This window comes from Peromyscus maniculatus, chromosome 4 (genome assembly GCF_049852395.1).
Source record: "Peromyscus maniculatus bairdii isolate BWxNUB_F1_BW_parent chromosome 4, HU_Pman_BW_mat_3.1, whole genome shotgun sequence".
Taxonomy (NCBI): domain Eukaryota; kingdom Metazoa; phylum Chordata; class Mammalia; order Rodentia; family Cricetidae; genus Peromyscus; species Peromyscus maniculatus.
The window spans coordinates 15,437,955-15,465,815 of NC_134855.1; the positions used below are offsets into that span (position 1 = coordinate 15,437,955).

The 27,861-nt window shown below is 58.6% G+C and overlaps 1 protein-coding gene across 3 annotated transcripts; it reads right to left on the minus strand.

Annotated features, from left to right (window-relative positions):
- Positions 1 to 7,208: 7,208 nt before the first annotated feature.
- On the minus strand, positions 7,209 to 27,522 carry Abca2 (ATP binding cassette subfamily A member 2). Of its 3 annotated transcripts, none has more exons than XM_076569247.1 (48): positions 27,361 to 27,522; positions 24,021 to 24,114; positions 22,894 to 23,005; positions 22,640 to 22,803; positions 22,264 to 22,391; positions 22,003 to 22,113; positions 21,527 to 21,745; positions 20,807 to 21,174; positions 20,397 to 20,556; positions 19,540 to 19,668; positions 19,276 to 19,443; positions 19,103 to 19,199; positions 18,583 to 18,756; positions 18,407 to 18,509; positions 18,219 to 18,333; positions 17,909 to 18,099; positions 17,631 to 17,781; positions 17,350 to 17,554; positions 17,049 to 17,213; positions 16,767 to 16,947; positions 16,462 to 16,674; positions 14,994 to 15,190; positions 14,723 to 14,905; positions 14,319 to 14,503; positions 14,091 to 14,211; positions 13,615 to 13,851; positions 13,329 to 13,535; positions 12,957 to 13,059; positions 12,553 to 12,872; positions 12,264 to 12,477; positions 12,073 to 12,178; positions 11,868 to 11,979; positions 11,719 to 11,779; positions 11,456 to 11,630; positions 11,260 to 11,375; positions 11,037 to 11,184; positions 10,843 to 10,966; positions 10,566 to 10,698; positions 10,359 to 10,476; positions 10,054 to 10,232; positions 9,717 to 9,858; positions 9,458 to 9,592; positions 9,193 to 9,296; positions 9,027 to 9,119; positions 8,844 to 8,946; positions 8,616 to 8,753; positions 8,337 to 8,537; positions 7,209 to 7,932 (listed from the first exon to the last, which is right to left on the minus strand). In XM_076569247.1, the coding sequence occupies exons 1-48, from the start codon at positions 27,424 to 27,426 to the stop codon at positions 7,897 to 7,899; spliced, it is 7,305 nt and encodes a 2,434-aa protein (XP_076425362.1). In that variant the 5' UTR covers positions 27,427 to 27,522; the 3' UTR covers positions 7,209 to 7,896. The 3 variants fall into 3 exon arrangements, with proteins under 3 accessions (XP_076425362.1, XP_076425360.1, XP_076425361.1); XM_076569245.1 differs by having other exon boundaries at positions 13,672 to 13,851; positions 27,361 to 27,519; XM_076569246.1 differs by lacking the exons at positions 24,021 to 24,114; positions 27,361 to 27,522 and adding an exon at positions 23,638 to 23,677.
- Between the last annotated feature and the right edge of the window lie 339 nt (positions 27,523 to 27,861).

Genomic DNA, 27,861 nt, shown 5'->3' on the forward strand with positions numbered 1-27,861 from the left:
CCTGCAGGAGACTTGGCCTTCAGAACTGGTGCTCCCGGAGGACTGGCACTGCCCACGGCTAAGACCAGGACCTGTTGATTGCTTCCCTCTCTCCGGTAGGTTGGTGCCGTCCAGGCTGGGTAGTGCAGCCGAGGTGACTCCGTCCCTGCCCACTCACCTGCGCACATGCTTGACTCCGGCCAGTGCCGCAGCTCTCCCAGGCTTCCTGCTCCCTGAGCCCCTTCTGATCACTTCCCTGATCTCAGCTGAGCTCCCAGGCAGGTAGAATGCAGCTCTGACATCCTTGGAGCTTGGGTTTGTGCCAGAGTCTCAGTTTCTCCTCTGACTCTTAACTCCTAGAGCCAGTTTTATTTTGGCATCTCCCTGACATGGTCAGCTTTCCGCTTTGTGGTTTTCTGTCCTTTGCAGGCAGATCACCACTGCAGCCCGTGAAGCCTTTCCAAACTGCCAGTGGTCACCAGACAGGCCCTGTGTTTACATATTTTTGCAAAGCTGCCCTGAGAAATGCACAAGAAAGGGTGAGGTGGACAGACAACATGAGCAGTGGCGTCGGGGGAGGGGGAGAAACACATCTCAAGAACCAAGCCAAAGTGCTGCAGCCTCTTTACTGTTGCAGGCGGCAGGGCTGTGGACGTGCCCTGTGTCGGTCTGTGGGTGGTAGGAGCCGTGCTCGGCTCTCCTGCCCATCGTCTCCTGGGGTCAGCTCCAGTTTGCCTCCCAAACTCCAGGGTCCCTCACAGGGAGTGGGATGAGAGATGGGCCCACAAGTGCATGCCAACAGAGTGGGTATTGTGGGTTTGTTGTGTGCCCCCAAAAGCTTCATGCATTGGAATCTTAAACCCCAGGACCTGAAACTTTACTCGGAGATGGTGTCCTTAAAGAGGCAATGGGATTGAAAATGAGACCGGCCAGTAGGCTCTCATTCAACGTGACCATGTCCTTCCAAAGGGGAGATCTGTGGCTAGGGTACATTCCAGTGGTAGAGAGCTTGCCTGGCATGCGAGGCCCTGCGTTCGATTTTCAGCACCGCAAAGGGGATAGAGGAGATTTGAACACAGACATGGTCGCAGAACATCCTGTGAACATGATGCAGAGGAGGGCAGGATGACACACCTATGCTCCAGGGATTGTGGAAGGCAAAGTCCAGGAGCTGGGGAAGGGCCTGAAACACACCTTCCCTCGGGCTTTTAGTGAAGCCAGCCTGCCCTAACGCCAGGCTCCTCTTTGTATGGCCGCTACAGCAAACCAATACAAACACAGGATAACACAGAGAACTGAAGAAAAAAAAAAGCAGGATTAGCATGCAGGATTATGAGCTTCTGCTGGTCTATTCTGAGCCAGAGACATCTGTAGGTAACTTCTTTTTGTTATTGTTGTTTTTTGTTTTGTTTTTGTTTTTCAAGACATGGTTTCTCTAACAGCTCTGGCTGTCCTAGAACTCACTTTGTAGATCAGGCTTGGCCTCAAACTCACAGAGATCCACCTGCCTCTGCCTCCCAAGTGCTGGGAGTAAAGGCATGCACCACTACCTGAAGGTAACTTCTGACAGAGGTACACACACCAACTTTTGCTCTGTCCAGACATGCCGTGTGTGTTTCCAACCTGTGAATTTGTGTGAGTTGTAAATAGTTTATTTAGTTAGTTAGGGTTTGTTTTTTGTTTGTTTGTTTGTTTGTTTTGAGATACCTGTTTATTTATTTGGTTTTTTTGAGATAGTGGTTCTCTGTGTGCTCCTGGCTGTTCTGGAACTCTCTTTGTAGACTAGACAGGCCTGGAACCCAGGTAGATCTGCCTGCCTTGGCTTCCTGAGTACTGGGACTAAAGGCATGTGCCACCATGGCCAGTAGTTGTAGATATTTTAAAGGAATGAGAAAAGCCTGGTGATGCAGGCCTGCCATCCCATCTACTTAGGAGGATGAGGCAGGAGGATGATAAATCCAGGGGGATTTAGGGAGGCTTTGTCTCAAACAAACAAACAAAGTAAAAAGGTTGTGTGCAGCTGGCTCAGAGGTAGAGCAATTCCCTAACGTGTGTGGCCCTTCAATCTAACATCTGACTCCACCAGTACCCCACCCTCCAAAAAATTAAATACCACCCACCTTAACTGAACCCATGACTTCCCCAGACCATAGGACCTTGCCCGGAAGTCTCTACTACATACAGAGCATCTTCTGGAGCTGCTAGACCCAAGACTGCCTCATGTCTCCCTCCTTGTACCTCTGACTCCCTGATAAAATTGAGATTGTCTCTTATAAAAGTCCTGCTCCTGTACACATTTCAACTGTGGGTTTTTTGTTGTTTTTGTTGTTTTGTTTTGTTTTGTTTTGTTTAGATATGGTCTCATGTAGCCCAGGCTGGCCTTGATCTCCTGATCCTCATACTTCCACTTCTCAAGTGCTGAGGTTACAGGTGTATGTCATCATACCTGGCCCCTAACAGCTGGGAGGGTTGTATCTCCCTTCTGTTCTGAAATTGGAGTCTTGGTGGGAATTTACTCCAATAGTTCTGAGCTCTGCCTGTAGAAAGTACCTGGGTGTGGTGACGTGCCCATAGTAGACCTAGTACCAAGATCCTCGATTTCCCCAAAGGGCTCTACTGTGTCATGTCTCCCCAGACATGAAATGTATTGAAACCTCGTAGCCATGGTGAAGAATTAGGAGGCGGGGCTTATCAGACCTTATTTGAGCATAAGGGTGGAGCCCTCATGAGCAGGATCTGTCATCTTACAAAGGAGACCCATCAGGATTCCACATAGAGAATTCTGCTCTTAGATTCCTAGTCTCCACAACTATGAAGAATTAATGTATTGTTTGTGGGCCCCCAGCCCCAGAGGGGAAGGAAGGAAAGGTTGATCTGTGTGTGGTCTAGAAAGCAGAGGCAGCTCAGAAACTGTCAGAGCAGGGCAAAGAGGCATAGGCCAAGCCAGGCCAGACGTGGTGGCTTCTGCCTCTAATCCCAGCATTTAGGCAGCCTCGGCTACACACAAAGATTCTGTCTCAAAAGTAACGAAAAGCAATGGCCAGCCAGAGATGGTCAAAAGCACTTGCTGTTAAAGCACAAACCTAACAACCTATCTTTGATCCCTGGAGCTGATGGTTGGAGAAGAATCAACTCCATGGCACATGCGGGCCTACACACACACACACACACACACACACACACACACACACACACACACACACATTCATGTCCTCTCTCTCTCTCTCTCTCTCTCTCTCTCTCTCTCTCTCACACACACACACACACACACACACACACACACACACACACACACACACTAAGGAAAAATTTAAGTGCATAGGTCACAGTGACACAATTTTGAAAGCAGAGGGGACTCTGTGAGAATGTCAACTAACAAGCAGAAAATTGAATGGTCATCAGCCCCGGGCAACAAGCTATCGCCTCATTATCTGCTAGAAGAGAAACATCCCCCAGTGGAAGCTGAAACCATGCTCCGGAATAGGCCTTCACCAGGACTGCTGGCCTTGGGCATACCATAGCCCACAGTATTCTTTCCAAAAATGTCCAACTGCATCTGACCCAGGAAATGATCAGATCCACCCAGAACTCAGCACTTGCCAAACCTGTCCTGGCTGAGGGGCGGGAAGAAAAAGAGGGAGAGCGTGTCAGAGACGGCTGTAGCGTAAGGAAATACAACTCGAACTGGTCCTAGAGGCAAGAGAGTCTTCTTTCCTCTTTCTTTCCTGTTTTTGTTTCTAGACAAGACCTTCTGCAGCCCACGCTGGCCTCGAACCCCTGAACCCCCTCCAAGTGCTGGAGTCACAGGTATTACCAGCAAACCTAATGTGCTGGTTAGTTTGAGGTTAACTTGACAAAAGCCAGGGTCGTCTGGGAAGAGGGAATCTCAACTCAGAAAACACATCCATTAGATTGGCCTGGAAGCAAGTTTGTGGGGCATTTTCTTGATTGATGGTTGATATAAGAGGGCATGCCCAGCCTGCTGTGGGTGGTGCCATCTCTGGGCAGGAGGTCCTAGATTGTATTTAAAAAAAAAAAAAAAAAAAAAAAAAGCAGGCTGAGCAAAGCATGAAAGCAAGCCAGGAAGCAGTGTTCCTCCATGGCCTCCCCTTCAGTTCCTGCCTGCAGGTTTCTGTCTCGGCTTCCCAAAGTGACAAACTGTAAGATGGAATAAATCTTTTCATCCCTAAGTTCTTTTTGGTCGTGGTGTTTAGCAATAGAAAGCTAACTAGAAGACTCAGCTGCTCTTTCCTGATTAACACTGCATGTAATATGCCGGGCAGTGGTAGCGCATGTCTTTAATCCCAGCACTTGGGGGGCAGAAGCAAGTGGATCTCAGAATTCGAGGCCAGCCTGGTTTACAGAGTGAGATCCAGGACAGGCTCCAAAGCTACACAGAGAAACCCTGTCTTGAAAAACCAAAAAAAACAAAAACAAAAAACAAAAAAACCCACCACCACCAACACTGCCTGCCATGAATCTCATTTATTCACCATACACTTCACTATTCCCAGATTGAAAACTTCAGAATGTGAGTCCTTCGGAGTCCCAACTGCAGCCAGACCACCTCCAATGACCACGGAGTTGGTGGCGCTGGGTAACTGTTGGGCTGATTGTAGGCCCTGGCTGGTTGATGGGTAATTTGTGCCAAAGTAAATGGTAAGGGCAATAGTGATGGCCCTGGAGCCCTGCAGGCTGCACACACGGTTGCCCTGAGTGGCCTCCACCTGTGCTGCTCTTACAGCAGAAGCTTCTGGTCGCTGGCCACCCAGACGCTTCTGTTCCTTCTAGCCCTGCTCAGCTCCTCAGCCTACAGGGCATGAGGTGGGGATGGTGGGAGCCCCAAAGATCCTGTGTCCTGGAGCTTTTTTAATAGCTACATAGGAAATGCCTCAGACTCTGAGGTGACAGCATTGTGTCCTTGTTGTCCCCAGAGAGGTCCTTACACTCAGAGGAGGGGTGCAGCTGCTAGTTCTGGGCTGCTACTTATTTTCTGATGGGTTAGCACAATAATCGTGCTTACAGAGTGCGCCAAAAACCATAGGCTGGGTATGGTGGCGCACCCCTTTAATCTCAGCATTCAGAAGGCAGAGGCAGGTGGATCTCTGTGAGTTCGAGGCCAGCCTGGTGTACAGATCAAGTCCCAGGACAGCCAAAGCTACATAGAGAAATCCTGTCTTGAAAAAAACAAAAACAGAGTGTTTTAAATCACGAGCTGTGTAGAGGGCACGGAGTGCACACTGTTCTTTCCTTGCAACTGTTCTGGAAGTTTCAAAAATAAGATGATTGTCATGAATTCAGAAGCTTAAAGCAATTCCTCCAAATTCATGCCCTGTCTTAAGAGCACGAATTAGTGCACTTCATTGGACCCCAGGACCCCAGGCTCTGGATTCTCCTTTGGAATTCAGGATCCTATTGTGGGTGTGGAAGCAAGAGAAAACCCTCAGGAGTCCCCCCTCAGGTGCCTGCCATTCGCTGTTGTTCTGATGGTATTGCAGATTGAACCTAGAACCTCAAGCATGCTAGGCAGGTGCTTTACCACTGAGCTGTGTCCCCAACCTCCTTTTCCTTTTGTTTATTTTGAGATAGGGGCTCACTATGTGGCTCTGGCTGGCCTGAACTTGTTATGTAGACCAGGCTGGCCTTGAACTCACAGAGAGCCACTGCTGCTGCCGATGAGTGCTGGGATTAAATGTATGCACCATCATACCCAGCTTACTTTTGGAAGCAGGGTCTTTGTAAGTTGTTCAGGATAGCCTTGACTCATTTTGTAGACCAGGTGGGCCTGAACTTGCAATTCTGCTTCAGCACCCCAAAAGCTGAGATGATAGGCCTATACCAAGAGCCAAGTATTTTAGGCTTCTTAAAATATTCTTTTTATTTATTTATTATTATTATTATTTTGGTTTTTTGAGACAAGGTTTCTCTGTGTAACAGTCCTGGCTGTCCTGAAACTCACTCTGTAGACCAAGCTGGCCCCAAACTCACAGAGATCCGCCTGCCTCTGCCTCCCGAGTGCTGGGATTAAGAGAACACAGGGTTCTCTAGAGCTGGAGTTACAGGGTTGTGGCCCACCTGACATGAACGCTGCACACTGAACTAGGGTCCTGTGGAAGAGCGAGGGCTCTAACTGCTGAGCCATCCCTCCAAACTCCTGGAATAAATGTTTACTTCTGTGTATGTACCACATGTGTGGGGGTATCTGTGGAGCCAGCAACTATATCCCCTGAAACTGCAATTACTGAGTTAGGAACAACCCGACGTGGGTGCTGGAAACTGAATCTGACCCTCTGGGAGACTATCAAGTGTTCTTACCCACACAGCCCATTCCTGTGTCTTAACAAGCTCACCCTCTGCTTTTCCTCTCAGGCCAGGAACCCTCCACCCGCTGGCCCAGCCCCTGGGACCGCAGCGGGCTCAGCAGCTTTCGTAGCCCACAGGACTCAGCACCCTGGCACCCGGCTACTCCCACCCTTCCTTCTTCTCTCCTTTCCCTCCCACGGTGCCAGCCAGCCCTCTATCCTCCTCAGGGGCTTCTCTCTCCCTAATCTCTAAGCACCTGAAGTCTCAGGTGGGAACCTGAACAAGACAGAAGAAGTGTGAGTCTGAGACCCTTCAACTGTTGCCCCGACTCCTGTGTGGCATACACAGAGCCCCACCACTAGCTAACCTCCGAGTTCCCAAGCCCCATTTCTCCTGGGCCCTGCTCCTCCTGGATCTTGTTTTCCAAAGCTCTGCGCCTTAGGGACTTTCTGTGCATGGACCCACCTTACCACCCGGCAGGCCCAATGTGAGGTATGGACTTCACCTCACCAGACACCCGCTAGCACAGGCCCACCGCCTTGGGGAAATTCTTCTTATGCACCCAGACTCCTGGAGATCTTCTCCCAGAACCCCCTCCACTTTTCGGGAAGTAGAGGCAGCCCAGAACAAATGGGCTCACTGTGGGCAGTAGGCCTTGTTGGGGGGGGGGTGCTAAGATGCTGAGGGAAAGCACCAGAGCTGGATGAACAATACTGCACAACCCCTTCCAGAAGCCCACTTAGGACCCGCCCACAGAGCAGGGGTCTGGGCTGCGTGGGCAGGGAGAGGAATAATGATAGATCTCCCTATTTGGAACAGGCCCCTCCCTTCACAGCTGGTACAGTCAGACTACACCCTGGCCCAATGGGCCTGCCTGCACCCCAACTCCCTGTCACATGCACAGGCTCCCACCGGCTTTTTTTTTTTGCTTATTTATTGAAAACAAACATCTGTGCGCTATATACAAGGTCCCGCTCCCTGGTGGGTGGCGGGAAGGGCCAAGCTGGATGGGAGAGCAAAGGCAGCTTGAGGGGACAGGGAGGGAGCAGTGGCCCCTCACCTGGCCAGCAAGCCCAGCTTCCCCATTCCTGCAATTCCACCAGGGCCGAGGCAACCACATTCATGGCTTCCCATGGGTAGCCTAACTTCTTCACAACTGCAGAGTGAGGGAGGCTCTTAATGCAAAGGAAGTAGGCAAGCTGCCCAGCCCCCCCTGCAGTCAGGGATGTCCACGACAAGACATCTGTGCAAGACGCTGGCCTGGGCAGACTCGGGGCCGCTGCAGAGAAGGGGTCACAGGAGGCTTGGGGCAGCCCATGTCACCCTGGGAAGGTGATGGTGCTGGGTAGGGTAAGGGGCTGGGCCAAGACCCAAGGCTTTAAGGCAAAGCAGGGTGAGGGTATGTGCAGCCCAGGGCCAGGCCAGCCTTTGGCACGATTGGGGGAGGGCGGCCAGAGTGACCGCAGGATGAGGCGAGGATGGTGGTAGTTGGGAGGAGGGCGGGAGCCCTTTGGTCCTGAACCTGCCTTTCCAGGGCCTGGCATGTGTGACAGGGTTATGGCCACCGCCTGACCTCTGCCCCCCACAGTTGCATCCCTGACTTGTTCCTGATGGTCAGCAGAGCGTGTCCGTGTTGAAGGAGAGCTGGGCCTGGAGAAGAGCAGACAGACCCGGTGGGAGCTGAGGACGTTCGCACTGGGCCTTCCCACGGGCTGGCTCCTGGAGCTCCCGAGTACTCTCCCCCCACTAAGCATTCTCGGGCGTCTGGCCCTCCTGCCCAGTGTGGTAGTCACAGCCTGTAACCCTCCCTAGGCTCTGGTTTCCGGGAATCCCCGCCTCTGATCTGGGGTCTTCGAAGCTGCCAGCGTGTTCTGGGCTCTGCCTTTGGTTTCTGCCCACCCCAGTTTCCCCGTATCCACGCGGGTCCTGAGCATGCGTGAGTCCCTCCCTGTCCTATGACTCTAGAAAGCAGGTGTGTCTACAGCGAGTTCCCTCACGTAGGTGCCCAAGCCTCTGGGTGGGAGTGTGGCTGGGAGAATATGCTGACCACTCACCCGCTCTTCCTCAAAGCTGATGAGGCCCTCATCCTCCGTGTCCAGGTCCTCAGGCTCATCGGCCACCAGTGCCCGGAGCTCCGTGGGGGCGGGGCGGGGCCGCAGCAGGTTGAGCAGCCCAAGCGGGGACGGCAAGGTCGAGGGTTCAGTCTCCTGCTGCTCCACATTGTCACTCTGCTTCTTGGCAAAGTTCACAAACACCTGTGGACAGGTGGTGGGCTAAGCGACTCGGGCGGATCCCGGAAGACGCAGCCCAGGCCGTGCGTGCAGCACACTCACGTTGTCCAGGGTGGTCTGGCTGACTGAGTAGTCCTCGATGCCCAGCACGCCCACCACCTGCTCCATCTTGCTGAACACCTGAGCCAGAGAGATGTGCTCGGACTTGAGCTGGTACTGCACCTTCGTGTGATGCCGTTCCTGGGAGGAGGTCAGGGGAGCGTGGAGGTCAGCGGCCGCCAGGGCAGGGCACGGCACGCCCTCACCCTCACTCCATCCGACCACACCCACCTTGAGCATGGCCTCTGGGAAGTTCCGGTTGAAGAACCGCACCACATCCTTCACATTCTGGCTGCTTTTGGTCCTGACCGTGATCATGTAGCCATCCCCAAACCTGGTGGGACACAGGGGTGGCCGGGAGCCCCGTGGGCCTGACGGAGCTCACCCTGTCTTCTGCAGTCCCGTTTGACTCACCTGTTCTTGAGGTGCTGGATGCTGCCCAGGCAGCGCAGTCGTCCGTTCACCATGATGGCCAGCCGCGTGCACAGAGCCTCACACTCCTCCATGCTGTGGGCAGACAGCACAGGCTGGCACCAGAGGGACGGCCAGAGGCCCATGGAGGGGTCGGGGAGAGGCACACCTGTGTGACGTCAGCACCACTGAGCGTCCTGTCTTGATGAGGTCCAGAATGAGGTTCCACAGGAAGCGCCTGGCCTTAGGGTCCATGCCAGTGGTGGGCTCATCCTAGGGCAGGGGTCAGTTCATCCAGAGACATAGCCCACCCAAACCGGTTCTACCCGTCTATCCCCTGGCTCATCAGGAAGCAGAGGGAAGCGGGGCACCCTCCCCTCAAACTCACAGAGAGGCCAGAATGGGTAGCTGTCTCCCATGCCCGCAGGACTTACCAGAAAGATGAAGGCAGGGTACCCAATGAGCGCAATGGCTGTGGAGAGCTTCCGTTTGTTGCCCCCGCTGTAGGTCCCAGCGGGCTTGTCCGCGTACTTGGTCAGTTCCAGCTTCTCCAGGGCCCACTTCACCACCTAGCGGGGCCAATAGGAGAGATAACGGGGCTCCCCCTTCCTAGACACCGACCGGCGGCACAAGCCCACCGCCACGCACGCACCGCACCGGTGCGCCCACCGGCTGCTTCCCCTCCGACCTCACCTGCGCTTCGTCCTTCCAGGGGATGCCACGCAGCCGCGTGTACAGCTGCAGGTGTTCCCGAGCCGTGAGCTCATCGAACAGAGCATCGAACTGCGGGCAGTAGCCCAGGCTCTGCTGTACCTGAAGCAGGTCCTTGAGCACACTGGAGACAGAGGGCAGTCAATACCCCGCACCTGCCCTCCGCCACCCTGGGGACACCCACGCCTTTGGCCCCGAGGGGCAGGGTCGCCCGCTCGACCCCTCACCCCTGCGGCTGTGTGCCCGGAGGCGGTTCCACACGGACACACTCACATCCGAGCCTCCCTGCAAGCGCGTCCGAGGGCCCCGGCAATCCCACCTGTGTCCGTTGACAAAGGCCTCGCCTCCGGTAGTGCTCTCGTCACCGGTCAGCATCTTGAAGGTGCTGGTCTTCCCCGCTCCGTTGACGCCAAGGAGCCCAAAGCACTCTCCAGGGCGCACGCCCAGGCAAAGGCGGTCCACAGCCAGGATCCGGCCAATCTTCCGAGACTTGTACACCTGGCCGGAGAGCCTTCCCACTCAGCGAGGGACGGGGCTCCGGCCTAGCCTGCCCCTCACCCCGCCACTGCTGGAAACCTCTCCCCACCCCATCCCCTACCTCCTTTCCCACAGCCCAGAGCCCACCTTGGTCAGGTTCTCGATCTTGACCATGTCGTTGTCAGCATCCCCACGGAGCACTCTCTGCCGCTCACTGGCCACGTCCACGTCGTCCTCCACAGGTTTAGTAGACACAGGCAGGCGTCTAGGGCAGGAAAGTTGGCAGGGCCCGGCCGAGCCAAGCCACCCACCCCTACCCAGGGTCCCCGCCATCGCCCAACACTCTCCACTCACTGTGGCTGCCGCAGGAAGTTATACTGGCACATGATGGTGAGGAAGAATCCCACAAAGCCCTCCACGGTCATGGCCACCAGCCCACGTGTGACAATGTCCCACTCAAATGGGGACTTCATCTTGTCAAACTGGCCTGTGGGAGAGCTGGTTCAGGGCCTGAGACCCTCAAGGAGTCCCAGTCACCCCAGCACTGGAACTCACTGAGCCCAGGACTAGGCAGGCCACCCTGCGGCCCCCTGCAGGCCTCCACGGTCCGCCCGGTGTTCGCCAGACTCACCAATCTTGGCGTAGTATTCGTTGATGTACTCATTGTAGGCCATCTCCATGAGCCCGTGGCCCAGGTTGTAGTTGGGGAAGATGAGGAAGCAGCTTTTCAGGTAACTGTTGACAACCTTCAGATCCTGGGGGCCAGGCACAGCTCAGCACGGCCGCCCCACGCCGTGCCCCGCCGCCCAGGCTCCCGACACTCACCTTGTCATGCTCAAAAAGCTGCAGAAGGAAGGTGGCCACGGTGGCCGTGATGCCGATGAAGAGATTGATGACGATGAGGAACACGTAGGCTGAGCTGGGGACCTCAAACCAGAAGGAGGCTGGGTACATGATGGGCGTGATGGACCACCTGTGGGCAAAGAGCCGTGGTCACAGGGGACCCCCGGGCAGACCCCGACCCACTCCACGGCCTTCGCCAGCTTACCCGTACAGCAGGAACAAGGAGAGCACCGCTGGGAAGTTGGTGGGCGACGTGTAGGCCGGCAGGTCAAACACGAACAGGATGATGACGCAGCAGGTCGCGGGGACCAGGTAATTGAGCTGCAAAGGCAGAGGGAGCCGGTGAGGACTGGGCACGAGGCCAGGAGACGGGGATGGGAAGGGACCATGCGGGGGCACACCATGTCCCACACGTAGTTGGCTAGCCAGTAGATGACAGGGTTGCACCCGCTGACGAACTGCAGGTGCTTGGCCTTGGTGGATTTCTCTGCCACGAGGAAGACCACGAAACTGGCCGGGACGAAGGACATGGCCACAATGATGAAGATGGCGATGACCACGTCTGTGCCCTGCAGTCTAGAAGAGGACGAGCACTCAATTCCAGGGGGGTGCTCAGGGCCACAGGGGGTCCTGCCCCTCCCCCAGCACAGTCGGCCGCACTTACAGGTAGTCCAGGGAGAGGCTGGCACTGGTCTTGTTCATGGGGTGGTTGGTGACAGTGATGCCTGCACACGAGGAGGGCAGCATGAGACCCTTGCACCCTTCCGGCTCAGCTGCGCCCCCTCCCCGCCCCTCAGCCCTGCCTCTCCTCACCGTAGGCTGCCGGGTTACCCTTGCTCTTGGGCAGGTTTGCCCGCAGGATGGCATTGTTGAGGCTGTTGAGGTAGGTGGGCATGCTGTGGTAGCCCTTGTTATTGTAGAGCACCTGGAGAAGCACGTGGGACTCAGAGAGGCTCGCGAGGCTGCGAGAGTCTCTGCGCACAGGGCCGGGGGCCGGGGAACCGGGGCGGCACTTTACCTGGGCCACCCTTCGTACTGCGATCTTCCGCACCATAGGCGGCGCCCGGGCACCGAAGGAGGCTGGGATGGACTTCTGGACGTTACCAAAGGTGATGGCTCCATATCTGTACGGGACGTCGGGGGAGACGATGAGGCTAGGCAGCCATCACCAGCCACCCCGTGTTCACGGCCACCGCAGGCCCGACTCACCGGTGTAGCCGGAATCGGTCAGATGTGAAGAGCAGGTACTCAGAGACGTTGTGGCCGGTGATGTCGGTCAGGATGTCCCCGGTGACTACCCTCATCTGGGGCGGATGCCCACCCACACTGCTGGGGCAAGAGAAGCCTGTGCCCTGTGCAGAGCAGGTACAGCGGACAGGCTCGCGCACTAGGCGTGGCAGAGACGGTGCCGACGTCCACGTCTCTGTGGGCACAGCACAGCACAGTGAGATGGGTTACTCGTGGGCACGCCCCCCAGACGCCTTCGGCGAGGCGGTACCTGGTCCAGCCGTAGGTGGCAGGGAGGCGTTCCAGGCTTGCAGCGCGTCCTCATCCGGGGACACCGGGGAGTCCGAGGGGGCAGGCGAGGGTGGGGGCGGCACGAAGTTGGACAGCGGCAATCCCTGTGTGAAGGACTCCAGGCACATGCTGTCGAAGAACCGCGCGGCCAGCAGGCGGGACTCTCCGCTGCTAAGGTTCAGCATGGGCCCCAGGGAGCCGTTGGCGGGAGACTTGAGCACACAAGTGGCACCCACGCCAGAGGGCAGCCGGAATGTGCTCACCAACTGCTGGGGGCTGGCATCAGGGGACAGCCGCAATCTAAGGGCACGGCAGTGAGTTAGGGGATGTAAGTCTCAACGCTTGTCCTCCCCTGCGCGCTACCGCCCCAGCCCACGGCCTCACCGGTACTCCCGGCGTTCCTCATTAGCGTAGGGGATGAAGTTGCCACGGGGCTGGGTATAGTTGTGGTACTGAGACGGTGACAGGACCAGGGGAGGCAGGTCACCTGGGGGGTGAGCATGAGACCTGAGCAGGCTCCAACTACCTGACGCAGCCCCCAGATCTTGATTCCCTTTTCCCAGTATAGACAGGGCCCAGCTTTGGGGGTATGACTCCCCAGGAGGCAGAACCCTCTCGTGAGCCCCTGAATAAGGTTCAGGGGATGAGGAGAGGGATGGAGAAGGGTTCTCCAGGAGGCCGGGAAGGACGTGAAGCCAGGAACCCAAGGGCCAGAGGGTAGCCTTGCCCCAAGCACATGAGGCCAGGTAGCCATACCTATCTCAGGAACAGACAACGCCACGGTCATGGCCACACAGACAAAGAAGGCAGGCAGCAGAATCTGAGAGCAAAGAGCTTTGGAGTTCCGACGAGCACAGTGGAAGCGCTTCACCAGGAGCCCGTGGAACTGCCGCATCTTCAGCCACCAGCCCTCCAGCTTGCGGCTACCCTGGCCTACCCGAGCCAGGGCCTCCATTTCTGCCTCTGTGCGGAGAGGCGGGGGTGAGCAGCCAGGACCGTGCCTCCCTTCTGGACCCTCCCCGACCTCCCCAGCAGCTGCCACCTTGTAAGCTGACATTGTCTGGGTCCTGCAAGTTGTCAAAGAGGGGACGGTAGTCACCGTAGACATCGGCGTAGCCAGTGCCCTCGTCACCGCGGGCAGAGCCCACAGAGGACGCAGACAGCAGTGATGCCTGTGACTGGGCCAGTTCCGAGCACCGAGCCAGGTTGCCAGCTTGGCCCTCCACAGATGTCAGGCCGTCTGCCCCAGGCAGCACATCCTTCCGGGACTCCTTCACATCTGCAAAGAACAGAGGCAGGGAGGGAGGGAGGGAGGGCTTGGAGCCACGGTACCCCAGGGCAACCTAGTACCCCAGGCCCTGACTGGATCCCAGCTTTTGGTTAATATACCTGTGGCTACCATATCGTCCACCAGGAGTCTATACTGATCCTGGGGAATCCCACTTCCCGAGTCAGAGCCATGTCCCCGGGGGCCCTTGGTGGGTTGACCAGGCTGATCACCAGCTTGGGAACTCTTACCAGCCTCGCTGTTCTCCAGTGACTGGTCCTCCTCAGACACCTTGAGGAACACCTCCTCCAGGGTTGTGTCCATCAGGCCAAAACTGCTCAGATGCAATGCATCCAGGCTGTGTTCCAATTGCTGTAAAGAAGCTGGGTGAGGCCAGTGCCACGGAATGCAGGCAGGGGCGTTGCTCGTCTTTTCTAGGGGCACATGGTGTCCCCAGCCACCATACTCAGCCCTCACACCTGGAAGAGGCGCTCGAAGGCCCCCTTCTTGACGGCCTCACTGGGTAGGATGTAGGAGAGCTCGGTGCTGGTGTCGGAGACCAGCAGGGACGAGGCCACGTGCTTGCGGATGAACTGGGACACCTGGGGCTCCGAGCAGCTGCTCAGCTGAGCACGACCTGGGGGGCTGGATACCAGCCCTGGCTCTGGGGAGGAAGAGGCGTAGAAGGCGATTCACTGGGGGTGGGGGCTGAGGAAGGAGGAGCCTCGGGAACCTAGCCAGCAAGTCAAGACGGGGCTTAGCGGTGTCCAAGTCCACCGGGTATCTGGTCCTGATGCAGTGAGGATAAGGATGCACCTCTCCTCGGTAGGGAGTCGTGGGGCAGGGAGGACCAGGGGCCGGTTCAAGTAGTCTCGGTACAGACCTTGGGAGGTGCCAGGCTCTGCAGGCCGCTTGACCAACGTGAGGCGGTACCCATCACCATAGGCACCCTTGAGAAAGAGGGGAGAGCCGCAGCACTTGAGCTTCCCGTGGGAGATGATGGCAATCCGATCCCCCAGCAGGTCGGCCTCATCCATGTGGTGGGTGGACAGGAGGATAGTACGGCCTGGGGTAGGTCCAGATCCACGGTAAGGGGGGCATCCAGGGGCAGGCAGAGACCCACACAGACTACGGCCAGCCTGGCATCCTCTCACCTGGCTTGTACTTCAGAATGAGGTCCCAGATGGCGCGCCGAGCGTAGGGGTCCACGCCAGCCGTGGGCTCATCCAAGATAATGGCTCTAGAGCCGCCCACGAAGGCAATGGCCACCGAGAGCTTGCGCTTCATGCCTCCAGACAGTGTCTGCACCAGCGAGTGCCGCTTATTGGAGAGCTCCAGGTCCTCAATCATCCTGTGGGTCCAACAGGAGCACGATGGACAGGAGGGTGATGGACAGATGGGAGGGTGATGGACAGATGGGAGGGTGATGGACAGAGGGAGGGTGATGGACAGATGGGAGGGTGATGGACAGATGGGAGAGTGATGGACAGGAGGGTGATGGACAGAGGGAGGGTGATGGATGGAGAGGTGATGGACAGATGGGAGGGTGATGGATGGGGAGGTGATGGACAGATGGGAGGGTGATGGATGGGGAGGTGATGGACAGATGGGAGGGTGATGGGCAGGAGGGTGATGGATAGATGGGAGGGTGATGGACAGAAGGGTGATGGACAGATGGGAGGGTGATGGACAGATGGAGGGTGATGGACAGAGGGAGGGTGATGGACAGGAGGGTGATGGACAGATGGGAGGGTGATGGACAGATGGAGGGTAATGGACAGAGGGAGGGTGATGGACAGGAGGGTGATGGACAGATGGGAGGGTGATGGACAGGAGGGTGATGGACAGATGGGAGGGTGATGGACAGGAGGGTGATGGATAGATGGGAGGGTGATGGACAGATGGAGGGTGATGGACAGAGGGAGGGTGATGGACAGAGGGAGGGTGATGGACAGATGGGAGGGTGATGGACAGATGGAGGGTGATGGACAGAGGGAGGGTGATGGACAGATGGAGGGTGATGGACAGAGGGAGGGTGATGGACAGATGGGAGGGTGATGGACAGATGGAGGGTGATGGACAGAGGGAGGGTGATGGACAGGAGGGTGATGGACAGATGGGAGGGTGATGGACAGGAGGGTGATGGACAGATGGGAGGGTGATGGACAGATGGGAAGGTGATGGATGGGGAGGGGATGGATTTATGGGAGGGGATGGACAGGAGGGTGATGGACAGGAGCAGAATGACCAGCAGAGAGGGTAATGGACGGGAGGGGATGGACAGATGGGAGGGTGACAGATGGACGGGAGAGTGACGGATTTATGGAAGGGTGACAGATGGACGGGAGAGTAATGGATTTATGGGAGGGGATGGACAGGAGCAGAATGACCAGCAGAGAGGGTAATGGACGGGAGGGTGACGGACCAGAGGATGGTAGGCAGGAACATGAAGACCTCTTATCCCACCTCACCCCTCCCCTGACTTCCGCATCCGAGCGTCCACAGCACCTGCCTCTGCTGACACGCCCCCATCCCGTGCACACTGTGCCGTCCGCCCCGCACGGCACCCGCCCCCACACGGCACCCGCCCCCACACGGCGCCCGCCCCCGCGCAGCACGCACTTGTCCATCTCTTTGCGGATCTCCTCTTGTGCCATGCTCTTGAGCCGTGAGTAGAACCAGAGGTGTTCCTCCACAGTGAGCCGGTCAAAGAGGACGTTGTGCTGCGGGCACATGCCCAGGTTCTTGCGGATCTCGTCCATCTCCGTGCGGATGTCGTGCCCATAGATAGTGGCTGAGCCCGACGTGGGTGGGAACAGTCCGGTCAGGATAGACCTGGAGTGGGGGCAAGTGGGGTCACAACCCACCACACCCTGAGGGAACCCTGTCTTCTAGTTCGCTGAGCTCCCCTGTCCCTCGACACTCACATGGTAGTGGTCTTGCCGGCCCCATTGTGGCCTAGGAAAGAGACCACCTGGTTCTCATAGAGATTGAGGCTCAGTTTGTTCAAGGCCAGCTTCTTGTCATTCTTATAGACCTTGGTGAGCTTGTCCACACAGACGACCAAGGGCAGGTGGGTGGGCTCCTCCTCCATACCGCGTGTCTCCTCTGTACCAAGGCTGGGTCAGCAGGACGGGGGCAGCACCAAGGCCACCCTGGGCCCCCAAAACCCAGCACCCACCCCATTCAACATCTGACCCTGGCCTCACCAAAGTGGCGGCTCTCCATGGCACAGGCCTGGTCTTCCTCCATGACGCTGAGGCGTGGTGTGTGTGCCCATGGCCAGCTCCACTCCCAGGCCTCTGTCCGCCCACTGCCCAGCCAATAGGACTTCTGCAGTGGGAAGTACCAGGGCCGGGGCAGCCCATACATGCCTGGGGGTCCAGGAGGGGAGAGGCTGACGAGGGCCTGGAGGTGACAATCCACCACAAGAGCCAAACGCCACCAAGAGGAAGGTGGAATCCCAGTGACCTTGTCCCACCCCTGGTCCCTCCATCGATGGGCTTGTACCTGGGTGTACTGCCTCAATGTACCAAGTGAGCACACCATAGACCACCGTGTCCACCATAAGCATGGTGACAGCAAGGAGCAGGTTGAAGTCATCCCCTTCCACTGGGGACTGGCTGAATGTGTGCCACTGGATACCCACGCCTGCCACCTCATACAGCGCAAAGTACTTGGAGCCCAGGCCAAAGGCTGTGGTGGACATCAGGGACTGAAGAAAGAGGGGTGTCAGTAGGTGGGCAGGGTTTGGACACCCCACCCTGGCCCTGCCTGGCCACGATCCTCACCGCAATGCACTTCTCGAAGGCAGTGATCTTATCATGGGCCACTTCCTCACGGATTGCCACATACATGTAGGGAACGTAGCTCAAGAAGTAGATGATGCCACCACAGGCTGAGGCCAACTTAGCCTTCGAGTACAGCACAGACACCAGGAAGCTGGAGTGGGAGAGGCCACAGAGCTGTCAGCCCCGTGACGCTTGGCTCTTGGCCACCTGGGCCGCCCCTACTGGGCCCAAAGGAGCTCCAAGTCCCAGGGGGTTTCCCAGCTCCCTGCGGTACTCACCAGAACATGATCGTGGCCACGGCATAGACAGCGAGGAAGAGCCAGATAATGAGCACGTGGCTGTGCATGAGTACCTGGCCGTACTTGAGGATGGCGGTCAAAGCTGTCACCGAGATGGACAGCTGCACGAAGCCTGTGATGAACCAGGCCACCCAGTGCACAGCGTTGTTCAGGCCCATCGTCTTCATCACCTGTGGGGTGGGGCAGCGGACCATGTCCCTCGGGGGCAGGGACCAGAGAAGAAAGGACCGTGCTGCCCTCCCCACGGCCTGCCGGAAGGGGGGGGGTGCCTGCAGACCCCCAGACCCACCTCCTTAAGCCGATGCTCTTTCTCTGCCACGATGTGCTGAATAGTCATGGCCACAGAGTAGACCCAAGAGATGACCATGCACAGTGGCATCATGTGCTCGATGACAAACAGGAAGCTGAAGGGGAACACGTGTTAGCAGGGGCTTGGACCCGAGACCCCCCCCCAAACCCCCGTAGGCGGGCACTCACTCATCACGCGTGTAGCAGGGGTACGGGAACATTTGCACATAGTTGCCAGGCTCCACCACGTCGTGCCCCACAAATGTGTTGATGATGGCACGCTCCATCATGTCTGGGGGTAGAAGTTGTGTCAGGGCAAGGCCGGGGGGGGCCCCCTCACATCCCACCTGGGCTCAGCCCCTCACCCTGGATCCAGACGAAGCCATAGAGGAAGTAGAAGCGGCCACCCGTGTTGGGCCCTGGGCGCCAATAAGCACGCCGAATCTCGTTGGTTTTCTCAGTGAAGCTTGAGTTCTGGCGAATCTTGTAATGGACATGTGGAGGGAGGGAGCCGTCCTTCCGCGTCTGGAAGATCACACCTGGGAACAGGAAGCTGGTGGAGTGTGTGGCCAGAGGGCATGGAGGGGGGACACACTGTGAAGGGGGCACTCCAGGAGTGACAACGGGACAGATGAGGTGTCTTAGAAAGAGGTGGAGCAGGGCTGAGGAGTAACAGGGGGGATGTGGCAGGGCCAGCATGTGGAGTGTGGGACCAAAGTGAGGCAGGCGAGGGGGAGATGTGGGAAGACGTGGAACTGGTGGAGAGGTCCGGGCTAAGGGGCAGGAAGGTAACGGGGGGCATGGTAGGGGTAGGGCAGGCCTGAGCTGGTGAGAAAGCAGGTCTGGAGGAGACACAGGACCTTCGCAGGAGGGGGAGGAACTCACTGGCAAACACTGTGACGTTATCCTGGTAGGCCTGGTTGAGTGTGTAATTGACAATGCTCTCCTCATCAGGAAAACCCTTGAAGATGTCTACACTCACCTGGAAAAAGGGGCCATCATTGGAGCTCGCTCTCAAAATGCATGAGGGAAGAGGGGTCCTCTTCCCCCCCCCCCACCTTGGACATGAACTGGATCCAGCCACAGGCTGCATTGTCAATTGTGTCCAGCTGCTGCAGGAGGGCTGTGCCATTGGGCAGGGAAAAGTTGTCCTGGCGCAGGGCAGGCGGCAGCTCCTCCAGGGACAAGTTCATCGCTTCAGGGTGCAGACGCAGATCAGCCACGTACTGGGTGGAGAGTGGAGTTCAGGGTACGGCTCGTACCTTTCGGCTCTGAGCAGAAGAGCCCACCACAGGTGCCCACCCACCTTATACCCACAGCACCTGCTGCAGCCAGTGTAGATGCTGCTGCAGCCTGCCTTGCTCCAGGAAGCTTCGGATCTCCGAGGAGATGTTAAGCCAGACCTGGGCGTAGTGTGTCACATTGCCCACAAAGGCAAAGGTCTCGTTGGCCTGCAGAGAATGAAAGCTTGAGGCATGGGGCTCCAGGAAGAGTCCTCTACTCTCTCACACGCCCAAGGGAGTGTAGCCCAACTAGTACCCCTACTCAGGCCAAACTTCTACCTGGAGGTTTCTGCCTCGCCTTTCTACAGTAGCCACATGAAATTCATTTTGCCATGACCCACAGCAACAATGCATGCTTTTGAATCCCACCTCGGCAGCCATGCATGCTTTTCTGGCTCCTTCCTTCCACATGCCCCTTGAGCACTTAAGTCTGATCTTCATTTCTCCCCCCAAAAAACAACCCTCCAAGGTCAAGGCCTTGCCATGCCCATTTCCACTCCTGGCTTACACTCTTCCAACAAACTCTCTTCCCAGACTTCAGTGGTCCTTGCACCCTGTTCATTTGATGCTACTGGTGTGTGGGGGCGTCTCTGAACATACCACCCTGTCCCAATCAATGTGGTGAGGGGTGGGGGCGCTGTAGCCAGACCAGTCAGCCTTTCCAATGCATCCCTGCAGGAACTGTTAGGCGTTCTCAACAGAAAAGCTGCCGAGGGCCACTCACCTCCAGCCCTGAGACTCCCCGTGCCAGGCACACTACCCGGGTTTCATAAAGTCAACTCGAGCTCTTACCGCTCCTACATAGAGTCCCGGGCCAACAGAGCCCTCACTTGGGCTCTTGCTAGGCTTGTATTCCTGCCGGGGAGACGTGACCCAAACGTGCCCGACCCACACACCTTGAGGATAACACGGTCAGCTTCAGAACCTGCTGGCGCATACAGGATTTTGGGGTTGCTGGTCATGAGGTGCACAAGAAGGCCCAGGTTCCGTTGCTCTTTGCTCGTGAAGCCCAGGGAGCTCATGTTGCCCCGCCGAAGCGCCTCAGGCTCGATGGTGCTGGCAGAGACAGAGCACCAGGAACAGGGCAGAGATGTCAGGACCCACCGGTGGGACAGGACACCTGGGATGGCTCAACAGAAGCTGGGGGACAGGCTAAGGTGGGGTGTCAGGTTACGCATGGGGTGGGCTTAAATGTAGGGGCAGATAGCTTCCAGAACAGAGTCTATGCACAGGGCCAGGCAATGGGGTCGACTCCCTACTGCCCCATGAATCTCCCGTTCCCTCCATGCCTTGGTTGCCGACCTACCGGTTGTTACCACACAAGATGGGCTGCAAGCCAGCCCAGAGCTGCACAAAGGCTGAGCACTGGCCTTGCAGAGTGTCCGGAGAGGCTGGAGTCACAGGTGGCTGGGTTCCCTCCTCCACGGTGGTGTTGGAACCTGTGCTCGCCCCTGGTCCCGTGCTGTTGGCCACTCCACTCAGGCTGCTAGCTTGAGATGCGGGGGCCCGGCCAGCACAGGCGCCTTGGGGCAGCAGCAGCGCAAGAGCTGAGAGGACGTCCACATCCTGCAGAACTTTCTGGGCATCCAGCAGGTCCTCTAAGAGTGCCCGCAGACTCCGTGGGGACGGTGTCTGCTGCTGGGGGTCTGAGCCGTTGGGGACATCCAAGCCCAGCTGAGGGGAAGACCAGGCATGTGGAAAATGGAGGCTGGGAGACAGGCTGAACTTGGTTGGAGGTGACTCGGGGAGGTGGCTAAGTTCAGGAATGGAACAGGAAGGGTGTCAGCAGAGGGCAGTGCTTGGGAAGAGGAGGGAGGTGCCACAGTCCTGGCCAGGGCTAGAGCTAGAGCTTGGGGTGAGAGGTGGGAAGGAACCAAGCCTAGAATGGGGTAAGGGGTATTGCTCAATTCCAACCATACCACGCAAGGCCAGGGTGCAGGAGCCTCCCACGTTCAGGCTCCACGTAGCCCTAGCACCTCTTCCAGGCTGGTCAGCATTGCTGGCCAACTGACGGGCAGGACCTCACCTGCTGGGCAATCTTGGCCATGTCCAGCTGGTTCCGGAGCTCAGTGGCCAGGTCATTGAAGCGTTGGGCACGAGCTGTCGCCTGCCCACTGCAGACGGCATCCCGGTAGCCCTGCAGGTCTACCTGATGCCCCTCAGGCATGGTAAGAATCCGGCCCAGCTCCCCAGAGCCTGGCGCACAGGTGAGCTGCTCCAGGAGGGCAGGGGCCAGCAGCAGCTCCTGGGGGCGAGGAACAGGGGCACTGGTAAAGCCTGCACCCCCACCGAGAAATAGCCAACGGCCTACTTAAGGTAGCACAAGATTTCGCCCTGACCGTCCACTGTGTTGGCTCTGTGCCCGGGTGCCACAGTGCTGTGGGAGCACCCAAATCACCAGCCTGCCTCTGCTTCCCCGCGCACACCACAGATCCCCAGAATGTATGCGTAACTAAGGGAGAACCTTTTCTTCCACCCATCTCCCTGGGACAGATCTCTCACCTCCATTCGTAACAGAGGATCGCTACCCAGGCGGCTCCATGGCTCCTGCTTCCTGAGGAAACCCAACTTCCCATCCAGGGCAGGCAAAGGACCCCAAAGCAAGTGATAGACCTGCATTGTGAGGGAGTCTGGCTCAGCAGGAGCTCCAGAGTCCTGAGAGGAGCGCAGACACACCTGCGGCCCCGCCCTCACGGCTGTAACCAGGGGCGATGGGGAGAGCAGAAGGGGGTGACCACTACCGAGACACGCCCCCCCCCTCACCTCGGAAGGGTCCACACGGGCAGCCAGGAGGGCCTGGGCTGTGCTGTTGGGCAGCGACAGGTTCTGCATCAGGAAACGCCAAAGCTCCCTCTGGTCCCTGGCCACCGAGTCCAGAGAGAAGGAAGACACTGGACGGGCAGGAGGATGGGACTGAGGGGCCGGCTCTAGCTGGGGCTCAGGTGTCCCAGATAGGCTCTGAGCAGAGCTGCCAGCACCGCACTGGGCCTGCCTCAGGCACGCAGGTAAGGGACAATGTGGTGCAGACACAAGGACCCGGGGCCAGAGGCAGGCTGTGACCCAGAGTGAGGAGACAAGCGGGCTTCCAGTGACGGCAGTGCTAGGCCCTCCCCCCAAGCCGTCCCCACACAGGGCACACCTGCAGGTCTGGCTGAGTGGCTCTCCCAGGTGCCCGGGCCTGAGCTGAGCGCCTCCAGATGCTGACGCAGGGCCTCGAGCTCTGAGCCCAGGCTGGGTCGCACCGGGTCAAACAAATTGCCCTCCTCCACGACTCGGTTGAGGCGTTCTAGAAGCTGGGTGACCCTGCGACACCACAAGACACCAGCCGTCGGCCACGGCGTGAAGGGTAGGGGTGGCTGGCTCCCCGGGCACGGGGTGGAGGGGGGCACTTACGTGGAGTTGGCATACTGCAGGAAGCCAAACTCATCCCGCTGGCCATCGGGGCAGAGTGACTGCATGACGGGCAGGATGCCGGCAGACGTCAGGGGGGCCGCGGTGTAGAAAGCTGGTGGGAGCGAGGATGGGGGAGATGGGGACCAAGAGAGATGTTTGAAGATGGTCGGGAAGAGCACAGAGCACCTGGCCCCCAGCTGAGCTAAGGCAAATGACTCTGGAGGTCAGAGGTCAGAGGTCAGAGGGCCACCTGCCATCCCTTCCCCTGGAACTCCCAGCACATCACCCCTTAGCTCGTGCAGTACCCAAATGCCCCAACAGTCCCCCGCCCCTGCTTCCCACAGAGACCAGGGTAGCACATGAGGCACCCCTTGGCAGTGACCTCTGACCTCTCAGGCCAACTGGTTAGCAGAGTGAGTGCCATAGCCCAAAGGAGTCTGAAGGGAAAGTTGCAGGCCATCCCAGCCTCACCTCAGGCTAGCCCAGGCTCAACCCAGGAACCCCACCCTTAGAAAGCATGGCCAGGCGACCTCACGGGTACACTGCCAAGCAGATACTCTGATGGCTTGACCAGGGTACCAGCTATGGCCCGGGTGGCCTGGCCCTTCGATGCCCACCTCCACCCGCATCTCAGCCCACCACCCTGAGTGATAAGCCAGCCTTTCCTGCTCCCGGGCAGGGGCTTCTGCAGGACCCAGCTGCTGGGAGGCTGTTAATGCAAGCAGTAGGGGTGCTAAGCCGCACCCGGGGGACCTGCCAGGGCATCCATGGCTGCCACCTGAGCCAGCAAGGAGGAGGTGGCTGCTCACTTACAGACTGCATGCAGGCCGGGCCGAGGAGGACAAGAGACCATGCAGGGTGGGGGGCAGGTCAAAACAGAACAGAGGAAACTAGTGAATGCCTGGACCCTCCAGAAACAGGCACCGTCGTCATTCACGGCCACAGTGGCCAGCCCTGACCTCCACGGCCTGACCGAGACACGTGGCCAGGACCACATGGGGAGCAGGCACTTGGGTCATGGCCTCAGGGAGCCTTGGGAATGGGGACACACTGGGGCTGACACAGTGCACACAGGACTCTCATCCCTCCCTGCCCACCCACGTGCCCAGGCTACGCCTGCACCTCACCTTCCTTCACGGAGATGGTGGGCTTCTTCTGCCGCAGGCCCAACAGGATGAAGAAGAGGACAAGCGGGATGAAGATCTCAAAAGCCAGGACCCACTGGAAAGGGTGGACCACATGAGGCCGTCTGCCCACCCACTGCCTGCCCAGGACTGGACATGACGAACATGTGCTGGCCTCCTCGAAGGACCAGCCCAGCCATGTGCACCCGGCGGCCATGAAGGTCAACACAGGTTTCTCAGGTCCAGCCAAGGCTCTCGTCCCTCCCAGCACACCAAGATGTTGAACACTGTGTGGTGCCACCACCTCGATTCTCTTGTCCTCCAGCTTAGATTGTGCCTGTCAAACCATGGACCTCCTACCCTCTGAAGAGGTCCAAGGCCCCCAGGAACAAATTAGCCGGTTTGTGGTCAGCTCTCACCCATCCCTTCACCCAACTCCTCTTCTCCCTGGAAGCCTGTTGAGTCTGCTGGGTGGGAGCTTGGAGGACTCTTGGCCAAATGTGGTCTCTGACCGCCCTGAGCTTCCGCCTGCACCTCTCCTCTCCTGCAGCGCCCCTATAAACTTGGTGTTGGAATCAGAGAGATGAGGCCCAGTGTGAGTAAGGCCCAGACTGTGACCAGGGCCCTGAGCCTCCGGCAAGCACGGTCCCTGAGGCAAAAGCCTCTTTTCCTGCTCTAACCTCTCATGGCGAGGCTACAAGGTAGGCCAGAAGTGCCAAAGCCCTGGGGCCCAGGCTCACCTCCCAGGGCCTCCTGGAAAACAAAGGGCTTCCTCAACTCCTGCCCCACCTCAGCTCAGGGAGGATGTCAGGAAGCTCCCGCCTTTGACACCATAGGAAAGAGAGGCCCCCCCATCACCACCAGAGGCAGCCCTCCTCCATGGCTCTGTAATATCAGGTCTCTTTCACCCTCCTCACCATCTGAGGCGGACTCTGAAGCTCCCCCCCCCCCCCAGGAGTGGTGTGGGGCCATGCCCAGCCTGTCCCTGGCTGTGCCTACTGTGCTCTGACAATAGCTCTCTGTGATCCACAACACCCCGCTGTGTGTCCACACCCCACACCCGCCTCAGCCTGTGCCAGCCTCCACCTCCTCTCCAGGAGGATCGAGTCCAGGGCCAGCTGAGGAAGTGATATGGGCACCCAGGGCCGCAGGACAAATGGGTCTCACACACACAGAGTGGTTGGTGACAGGGGCCACAGTTGAAGAGACAGCCCCACCCACGCCAGGCCCTACCCTGGGCACCTCCGCCCTGCCCTGGGCACCTCCGCCAGAGTAACTGCAGCACAGGCCAGGCCGTCTCTTCCATCACTATAGCAACGGCTGCGCATGAGCTGCTGGGAGGGAGAGTCCTGGCTGGCAGGTGGCAGGCACCACAGGGGCATCTGGTTACAGGCAGGCGGCACAAGTCCGGCAATACCTAGGTGTTCTACCTGGATGACAGCGAGTGACCTAAGGACTCTGTCCCTCAAGACGAGTCCAGTGCTCACACACCGCCCCAGTCTCCATGCCAACCCTGGGCCTGGGCTGCCCTCCCTGAAGCCTAGTGCTTGCTGGGGTGCGGGAGTGAGAAGAGCTGGTGACACCCTAGTGTGACGTTGGGGCCCTTCCACCACAACTACTCAAGGCTGGTGAGCCTCCTATGGCCGCCAGGGTAGACCCGCGTCCTTTGTACTGCTCAACAGCGGGGCAATTGAGGGACAGTATTCGGGAGAAGAGATCATGAAGGGTGGAGGTCCTGGAGTCCCCTCCAGACCATAAGCTTTGCCCGGGTGCAGCCCTGACCGCTGCAAAGACCGCCATCCTGGAGGGAGAAAGCCACCCTGGGTACCTCACCACAGCCAGAGGCTAAGGATCTCCACTGCGGTCTAACTGGTCTCTGGGAATGGGGACCCGGGAAGGTCCTACAGACCAACCCAGCCTAGCAGCCACGGGCTGGCCCTAGGAAAGAGGCAGTGAGCATCTCCGCCTGACTGTCCAACCACTGGACTCTTCTCCAAGCCTGGCGTGAGGCTCCCGTCAGATGCAGGCAGGAACTATGTTTTTAGCCTCTGCTCCTGGGACTAGCACCAAGGCATGCCTACATCTTCACTCCATGGCCCTTCCTCTGGTGACTCAAAGGCTAGAGTAACTGGCCTGCTCCTTCAGACCCCACACCAGCCAGCCCCAGACAACCAGGACAGGGAACGTACTCAGTCCTGGCATCAGCCAGGGCCAGGTGCCCACAGGAATCCTGCCAGGCCATGGTGATGACTGCTACCCATTCTGCCTATAGCCCAGAGTTATGCACCTGAAGTACTAAAAGAGGAATATAGGAGTACTGTTACCCAAGGGGTCCCTGAGTATGAGCTGGTTAAAGTCCCTTCTTTAGGCCCCCACACTCTCTGGTCTCCACCCTGCAAAATCCCAAGAGCCCCCAGATACTCTTGCTGGCCCAGGACTCTCTGGGTGCCCTTGCCCTTCCAGGGACCAGAATAAAAACCAACAAGACCAATGGCTTCCTGCTCCCCACCCGAGACTCCTACCTCAACACTCTCACGTTCTGGCTGCCCTAGACAGGTACTGAGAAGCCGAGCTCTGCTCAGCAGGCCCCAGCCCCCAGAGAGGCCCGAGGCAGGAGAAATCAGAGAAGCTGCCTCCGGGGAAACTGGCCCTAAAGGACAAACGGGTGCTGGGATTTGACGGGTTGAGCTAGCACAACAAGGACATTCCCAGGGGTGAGAAAGCAGGAGTGAGGGTCTGTGGACATGCCAGGAAGGGCTAGGAAAGGAGAAGGGAGGAGGAGAAGATGATGGAGGGAGGAGGAGAAGGGGGAGGAGGAGGAGGAAGGAGGAGGAGGCGGAGGAGGAAGAGGAAGAGGGCGGCGGCGAGGGCTGCTTGGTACCATCCTCAGCCTAAGGTGCCTGCCCAAGGGCAGAGAAGCCGTAAAGGGAAGGCAGAGACAGGTCTCTATGGGGGCTCCAGAGGCGGTGGGCCCAGGGCTCGGAGCCCCTAAGCTGAAAGCTGCGCCCCAGCCAGCGCTCTGTCCCTGGCACCCGGGCCTCGCCGGAGCTGAAGTCCAGGGACCACCTGCCCCCACCCCAGCCTGCCAGAGCGCGCTGCGAAGGGCGCCGGCCCGTGACTCAGCCGAGCGAGCGTTGCGAGTGTCAGCGGACGAGGGCACAGCCGATCCCGCTGCCCGAGGCCGGGAAGCCCGCGGAAGCAGCGGCCCGGGGACAGGGTCCCCCGGTGGCGCCCTCCCGGGGTCTGCGCGCGCCTGGCCCTGCACGTGCACGCCGGGAGCGCACCGGCGCATCGGGCGCGCGGCCTGCGGGGGGGCCCCGGAGGACGGGCGCGGGTCGCTCACCGGGCTCCGGCGCTTCAGCGTCACATTCTTCCAGAGCAGCAGCTGCAGCTGGTGCAGGAAGCCCATGGCCGGGCCGCGCTCCGCCGCCTCAGCGCCGCGGCCCGCTCCTCTGCACGCCCCGCCGGGCCCCGCTGCCCGCCGCGCCGCTCGGCATCGCCCGCGCGGGGGCGGGGCGCTCGAGAGTCCAGGACCTGCTCCTCGCAGGCTCCGCCCCGGCGGCCGCAGCTACCGAGACTCGCGCTCGCGTCCGCGCCCGCCGCCCCCGCTTCAAGGCGTCTCGGCGCTCGGGTGTCCGCCAGGGGGCGCCCGGGCACCCGCTGCACCTGCGCATAGCGCTAGGCCTCTCTGCTCGACCGGCCCACCCGGCGGGAATGCAGTGCTCCCAAGGTCCGCACCTGAACTAGGATCTAGGTGCACACCTTTCCGAGGCCTGGGGAGAACTTGGGCACCCTATACTTCTCCCAGGGGACTCCAAATATGCGCCCCCAATTGGGAGATTTG

Coding starts and splice junctions, on each gene's coding strand:
- Abca2 (XM_076569247.1), bottom strand. CDS start 27,426: ATGGGCTTCCTGCACCAGCTGCAGCTGCTGCTCTGGAAGAATGTGACG. Junction 12,179..12,263: donor GACCGATTCCGGCTACACCG/GTGAGTCGGGCC, acceptor CGTCCCGTACAG/ATATGGAGCCATCACCTTTG. Junction 8,947..9,026: donor ATCCAGCACCTCAAGAACAG/GTGAGTCAAACG, acceptor GTGTCCCACCAG/GTTTGGGGATGGCTACATGA.